This window comes from Ursus maritimus, unplaced genomic scaffold (assembly GCF_017311325.1).
Source record: "Ursus maritimus isolate PB19 unplaced genomic scaffold, ASM1731132v1 scaffold_9, whole genome shotgun sequence".
Lineage (NCBI taxonomy): Eukaryota > Metazoa > Chordata > Mammalia > Carnivora > Ursidae > Ursus > Ursus maritimus.
Window position 1 is genome coordinate 79,997,138 of NW_024427107.1, and position 7,074 is coordinate 80,004,211.

A 7,074-nucleotide genomic window follows, 5' to 3' on the forward strand; every position below is an offset into this window, starting at 1 on the left:
GGGAGACGCAAGGGGTGACACCGTGGCCAGGGCCTGGCCTGCCCCCCACTGCCCGCCCGCCTCGGGGTGCCCGCGCACCTCGTCGGCTCGCGCCCTCTCAATCTTAGCCCGGAACTCCTCGATGGACTGGTGCAGGCCACGGTGGCTGCCCAGCTGGGCCTCCACACTGGGCAGGTCCCCGCCCCACTCAGCACCATCCACCCGCCGCTGGTTCTCCTCCACCCAGGCCAGCAGGTCCTGCAGGTAGCGCAGTGTGGCGTCCTCAAGCTCGGGGCGCCTCTGCGCGGTCTGCACCGACACCTGGGTCACGGGGGCAGCTACGCCCGCCTTCAGCCGGAGGTTGTACTCGGTCCGGATGGCCACCAGGCGCTCGTGCAGGCGGTACACCCTGGGGGTGGGGGGGGCATTGGAGGGATGAGCTGGGACGCGGCTGCCTCAAGACCCCCCAGCAAGGGGCGTGGCCCACCTGCGGTACATCTGCTCCCCCTGCGGGTGCCGCCCATCCTTGAGCGTCTGCACATCGTTGAACAGCAGCCGGATCATGCCGTCGGCCTTGTCCAGGTCCCGCTCCACCTCGGCCGCCCGCTGCGGCGCCTTGTTCGCAGCCAGCAGTCGGACATCCTGCAGGGGTTCCCACAACTTAGGGCCTGCGGGCGGGCTGCCTCCAGGGCCCTGACCCATCCTCCCCCTGCCCCCCGCCCTGCACAGGGTCCTCCTATGCACTTCTGGCCAGATGGCCAGCCCCTGGCTCTCTAGGGGAACTCTGCTAGGTCCAAGGAGCCAGACCCCCCAGGTTCCTGGGCCCCCTCCTCCTCCACCAAGCTCCTCCCTCCACAAGCTCCTGCCCAGACGCACAGCCCCACCCCCGCTGGGCCCTTTGGGTGTGGCGCCCTCCCCACCACCTCCTCTGGCAAGCAAGCCTCTCAGGCCTGGAACCGGGTACGGTGGCCTCTCGTATGTCCTGCCTGGTGCCCGGAAACCAGCTCTGCCCGAAGCGAGCGACCGGAGCTGGCAGCACACCAGGAGAGGAGCTGGGGCCTGCTCTCCACCCACTGGCCACAGGGCGTGGCAGGCTCCCCGCTCTTCCCGCCTCCCTCCCGCCTCCCTGACCAGGGCCGCCGGCTCGCGCCCCCCCTCCCCTCACCGACTGCAGCAGGGCGTCCGCGTGGTTCAGCTGCTCCTCGCACAGCCCAGCCTCCATCTGCAGTTTGCTCACGATGCGTTGAAGACACTCCAGCCTGCAGCTCACAGCACCCGCGGGAGCCGCCGTCAGTGCGGTCCGCCCGCCAGCCGCGCAGTTCCAGAATACATCCCCTCCTGCCGCGGGCCTCCCTGCCCGCCTGCGGCCCACAGCTGAGCTGGCCCCAGTGTGGGATTCCCAGCCTGGGGGGTGGTTTCCTCCCCGGGCGGTGACTCACCCCCGGGTGGCTTCCCGCTGCCACGGGCCCCACCCCACAGCGGCCTCCCCCAGCCCTGCCCCCGCCCACCTCTCAAACTCGCTGCGGAGCTGTTTCTCCCGCTCCAGAATGGCCACGTGCAGCTTGCCCCACTCCTTCTCCACGTCCAGCGGGTGGTAGCCAGGGGGCACCTTGAGCTGGCCTGCTTGCACCGCACCCTATGGGCAGGGGCCGAGCTCACAGGGGGGCCACGCCACCCAGGCCCCCCAGCCTACCTGACCTGGAACAGCCCTGGTCCCAAAGCTCAGCCACGAGGCCACGCCAGCTGGCTGAAGAGAGACTCCAGGCTCCAGGCCCACGGACGGTCTCCCTCACCTCTGCAGTGCCCCCGTCCCCTCCATCTAGGGCACCCCTCACTCACCTCCAGGGACTGGTAGATGCCCTTGGACCGGTTCTTGTCCGCCTCCTTGGCCGGAAGCTCCGTCTCCTTAAACTTCAGGAACTGGCACCACAGAATCTGTGGAGAACGCGGTGTGAGCCGCCGGGCCCAGGCCGCACGGGGCGCGGGCGCCGGTGCGAGAGGCCAGGCCCACCTCGATCTCCTCAAAGCTGGAGGGGAACCTGCGCTCCTCGAAAGCTGCGGTATGGTGTCGGACCCACTGCAACAGCAGCACCACCAGCTCCCGGTACTCCTGCCAGCGCAGCTGCAGCTCCTGGGGGCGAGCCAGAGCCCGTGAGGGGCCGCCGGGAACCGCCGAGCCCCCCGCCCGGCCCGCCGGCCACCACTCACGTTGGCCTTCACGCCGTCCTGCACGTCAGGCACTCGCGGCATGGCATCGTACAGGGAGGACACGTAGGTGATGATGGACTTCTCGTCGGGCTGAGGGACGTCCACGTCTGCGGGGGAGGGGCCGGCGTCAGAGGGCGCCCAGCAAGGGGCAGCGGAGGGGCGGGGGAGGAGGGACGGGGCACACACCCTCAGGGTCCAGGAGCCGTGTCACCCCCAGGTCCCGCTCCGCCACAGAGAAGGCTTGGTCCAGGTTCTCCAGATTGGTCTGACGATACACCTTGTTCATATCGATGAGCATGGGTCTGTGGGCAGAGCAGCCGGTGGGACAGTGAGGCCCATGGGGCAGGTCAGCACATGGACAGGGACACAAACACGGAGCCCCAACCCCACGCTCACCCTGAAAACTACACCACCCACCACAAGTGCCCAATACTGCCCACCTATGTGGCCCCGAAGACAGACGCTGCAGGCCTCGCCCCCCAGAGCTCGAGGGGCCTACACTGGGCACAGACACAGGCTGGAATACACTAAGTAGAGGCTACCAGTGAGCGTAGGATTCCTGCAGCTGCCCTGTCCACCAGGCCCCAGGTACTGGGTTGGCGCAAAGGTCCACTAAGAGCCACTCCCACCATGGCCTGACCACCCCAGCCCCTTCTGGGGCATGCGTATGGGGCCCGAGGCTCCTGGCTCTGACAGCCAACAGCCCACTGGCCATCCGGCCTCAAGGAAGCTAGCGAAACTTCTGGAAAGGCCCCGGGCAGAGGAGGGAGGGCTGTGGGTGGGGCCGGGCCTGCCTGCACCCTTCCAGAGGGGTGGGCTGGCACCGGTACTCATCCCCTTGGGCAGCAGGTGCCTGTCAGTGGCAGACGCCCCTCCTGCCACCGTCCCTGCCCCAACTTGTTCAAAGTTGCCCAGCTGAGGTGCTCCAGGGGCACCCGGGCCACGTACTTGTGCCGGTGAATGATGGCGTTGAAGAGGCGCCCGTCCCGCCAGCTGGACGTGAAGTTGTCGCAGCGCAGGCCCTGGTAGCCCTCCACCATGCGCTGGGACCACAGCAAGAGCTTCTCCTTGGCCGTCATGTCCTCTGACTGTCCGCTCACCTGGATGTCAGATATCTGCCCCACACAGCGGGCGGGCGGTCAGCCAGAGGCACGCACCATGCCCGGCACCCATGACCCCTCATCTGAGTCCACGCGAGTATGCGGGGTATGCAGGAGCCCCCAGGCCAGCTGAGGCAGGGTGAGGCCTCCAGGGGTCCCCCCCACGCCAGGCCACTGTTGCCAGAAGCTTCCACGGAATAACTGAGAGCCCCCAGTCCCTGCTACCATCCCACAGCGGTACCACGGACACCTCCCTGAGTTGCTGGAGGCCAGGCCCGAGGACGGCAGCCGTGGACACCAGAGCCTGCCCAGAATCCACAGGCCTAGAAAAGGCTGTCCTAGCGGGGGTGGGGTGGGGGCCAGGTCAGCCCCCTCTCTGGCTGCAGGATGGCGGCAGGGTCCCTGGAGGATGGGCACGGTCTGGCTATCTGTACTCCGGCCTGTCTGTCCGTCTGTCCGTCTGTCTATCGGTCTGCCAGCCTGTGTGACTCAGCTGCCGTGCCAGCCAGGCTCTGCCTGCTCAGCTCTTAGATTTGCGGCTTCCTGTGCGGCCAGGGCGGCCAGCGGATGAGTCAGCTCGTGCAGTGGGTGCTTCTCCAAAATCCTCCCGGGGCAGGAGGCCCCGCGCACACAGAGAGTGCATTCCTCTGCAGGGAGGCTCTCTAGGCCCTGCCCAGCCAAGGCCAGAGGGCAACACACAGGCAGGCCTCGGAGAGAGACCTGAGCCCTCAGGCCACGGAGCTAGCACAGGGCGGGGGCACCATCCGAGGCTGGGGCTGGCAGGAAGGTTCCAAGGTGCCAGGACGCCAAGGGCCCTGGCTCCCAGGCCACACACCCGACAGACACCCGGCCAGCCCCTGGACTCCACCTGGAAGTGCAGGATGATTGTCCAGATCAGGCCGAGGGTTAGCTTGGGGTTGCCGTCAGCGATGTCATCGTTCCTGATGTTCACCAGCTTCACCTGGGAGCAAAGCACCCTCAGTCACACCTGTAGGCCAGCCAGGGAAGGGGCTCGTGGCCGGCGGCCAGCCGGGCAGCCTCACCTGGCGGTGTCGGAGGTAGTCCAGGGCAATCTGAACGTTCTGCAGCTTGTGGAAGCGCATCCTCCCCTTCTCCCGGGGCTGCAAGAAGAGGCCCGGCCAGTCAGCACCCCCGAGCAGAGGCACAGTCCCACCTTCAGCTGCAGCCCCCTGCCTGCCTCAGAGCCCCCACGGCATCTGTGGTAACTGAACTGAGGGTCTTCCCCAGTGGGGCAGCAGCCCTTCCCATGACCCCGGTTCACCCTCCCCAGCTAGAAAAGGGGGGGCTTACTGGCCCAGGGGCCAGGCCCAGCAAGGGCTTTGGAAGTCCAGTAGCCAGGCCCAGGCTGTGGGAAGGAAGGAAGGGGTGGGAGGGAACAATAGCCAGGAAGCCGCGGGTGGAGGGCAGTGGCACTGGGGGAGGGGTCCTCCTGGACGGCGGTGGCAGCCCTGGGGCGTCCCAGGCCCAGCCCTGGGCACTGCAACAGGCAGAACAGCAGGCAGCTGCATGCACAGCCATCAGCCTGCCCAAGCGCCAGACACAGGTCGGTCCAGACTGGCCACCAGCCCCAGGTGAGCCAGGCTCCCAGGCTCGGGGAGGCCATGCGCTGCCTCAGCCAGCACGCACAATCACTCACCAGGCGCGAGCTCCTGATTACGTCCCGCTCTCTTGGCTGCCCGGCCAGAGCAGGGCATAGGGTAAAGGGCAGAGGCCAAAGTTCACAGTCCAAGCAGCAGAGAAACCAAAGCAGAGCAGAGCGTGAGGTTACCGTGTCAGGGCTCTGACAGAGTGAGCAGCAGGGCCACGAGCCTGCAGCCCGGGGGGACGGGGCCACTCCCAGGCTGGGTCCAACACTCCAGGCTGGGAGACACGGGAGGGGCTTGGGCCAGGCTGGACGTGGAGTGGGCGTGTAGGAAAGGCCCCAAGAAAGGAAGGCAGGCAGGGGTATCCAGGTGAAAGGCAGGCAGGGCCCCAGAGGAGGCGGGTGGGTGGGTACACGAACCAGGCTGTCCCCGGAGAGCACCTCCAGCAGGGAGATGAGGTTGTGGCCATCACGGAGGTCTTCATACAGGTCGCTGATGTGTCTCTGGGCCTGTGGGGACAGAGGGACTGGGCTGCTGCTCGTCCCCCAAGGCCACCAACAGGCCAGGCCTGGCAGGGGATTCAGGCCCTGAACCCAGAACATGCCCCCCCCCCCCATGGAGGCACCTACCTCTGCCCTCCAGTGCTATGAGGAGAGCAGGAGAGGCCGGAGGAGGAGGAGGAAGAGGAGGAGGAGGAGAGGGGAGACAGGAGTCAGGAGCAGCATGGGGGAGGCAGGGAGAAGAGAGAGAATAACAGGTTTCAGAGATGAAAGGTGAGCCCCAGGCCAACAGTGGGGGCAGCTCTTGTTCCGACCAGGAGGGTCAGGGGCACCCTCCTTCACCTCCACCCACAATCTCCTCCACCCCATGACCCTGCGTGCACACACACGTGCACACACGTGTACACGCGTGTACACACGCCACCAACCTTGATGAGGTGTTTGTTGACCCACTTGGTGAAGGTTTTCTTCTGCACACGATCCCGTTCATCTGGGAGAGACAAAGTTAAGTGACCTGAGGCCTGGGAGCAGCCACAGGGGCCGCCAGGAGGTGACCACCATGCAGACACAGCAGGTCGCACCTGAAGAGGGCCTCAGAACCATACAGGGAGACTCAGCGCCCTCCCACGCGGCGGGGGCTTAGGGGGCTAGGCACACAGGGTACCACTGCTCAATCCCCCTATTGTCTCCCTCTGGAGATGGGAGGGTCCAGAGCTGGCAGCCACACCCAAAGCCCACAGAGTACAAGTCCTGGCCGGCCCCACCCCCACACACGCTGCCTCTGGAGACCTGGGCGGAAAGGTCCCAGCCAGGACCCAGGTCAGGGCTGGGGCGAGGGGAAAGCTGTACCCTCCCAACAGGGCACCGGGCTTCTCCGGGGCACAGAGAGCCCCCACCCACCACAGCCCTATACTCAAGATCCAGAGGCTAGTGCCAGCCTTGCCCAACGGGCCAGCCTTCTCCGTACTGCCTGCCCCCCACCGCCACCCCAGCTCTGTACCTGCGCCCTAGCCCGCCTCAGACTCTGTGCCTACATTCAGACCCTCGAAATGGGGCCCCACCCCCACCCCCACCCAGTGCCAGGCTTCCTGCGGCAGGAAGTGGGCCCTGCCCAGCGGGGAGTGCCCACTACCTTTCTTGCCCTCCGAGGCCCTGAGCACAGCCAGGTAGAGGTTGTCCTCCGAGCTGGTCCTCTTGCGACCCAGGCTCTCGGGCTCTGGCACTCGGAGCCGGTGCTGAGACATGGTGCCGCCCCGCCCCTCCTGCGCTCGGTTCTGAGGCCCCCAGGTGCTGAGCTCCGGCCCTCGTGGTACACGGGCGGCTTTAGGCTGGCGCCGCACGGGACTCACTGCCTTGCTCAGCTCCCAGCAGAGCTGGTGTGGCCACTCCCTGCCCGCTGGACTCCCTCGCCGGCTGTCCCCGCCCCGGGAGCCCCACCCCGCCCTGCCCACCCCCCTCCCCCGACAGAGGGAAGGAGGAAGGTGGCCCCTCCCCCACGGCCACACCCAGGGCCCCACAGAAACAGGAAACCCAGGGGTTTCCTCACCCACCCGGCCTGCCACCAACCCAGAGGGACACCCAGGGGTTTGAGGGGGCCTGGCACACCATGGCACACCTACTGGTGCCAGGACCACACACCATCCCCTCGGCCACTCCAAAGGACACCCCACCACGGGGGGGGGG

General features: G+C 67.0%; 1 protein-coding gene across 1 annotated transcript in view; it reads right to left on the reverse strand.

Moving 5' to 3' along the window:
- PLEC (plectin) overlaps positions 1-7,074 on the reverse strand; it is a 67,376-nt gene that overhangs the window by 49,885 nt on the left and 10,417 nt on the right. Inside the window, exons 2-14 of the mRNA XM_040625729.1 lie at positions 5,820-5,881; positions 5,311-5,400; positions 4,331-4,408; positions 4,156-4,248; positions 3,136-3,302; positions 2,374-2,489; positions 2,188-2,294; positions 1,991-2,110; positions 1,819-1,914; positions 1,488-1,615; positions 1,145-1,238; positions 467-621; positions 79-388 (exon numbers count right to left, since the gene is read on the reverse strand). Of these exons, the coding sequence (XP_040481663.1) occupies positions 79-388; positions 467-621; positions 1,145-1,238; positions 1,488-1,615; positions 1,819-1,914; positions 1,991-2,110; positions 2,188-2,294; positions 2,374-2,489; positions 3,136-3,302; positions 4,156-4,248; positions 4,331-4,408; positions 5,311-5,400; positions 5,820-5,881 (1,616 nt within the window). The remainder of the gene's footprint in view (positions 1-78; positions 389-466; positions 622-1,144; positions 1,239-1,487; positions 1,616-1,818; positions 1,915-1,990; positions 2,111-2,187; positions 2,295-2,373; positions 2,490-3,135; positions 3,303-4,155; positions 4,249-4,330; positions 4,409-5,310; positions 5,401-5,819; positions 5,882-7,074) is intronic.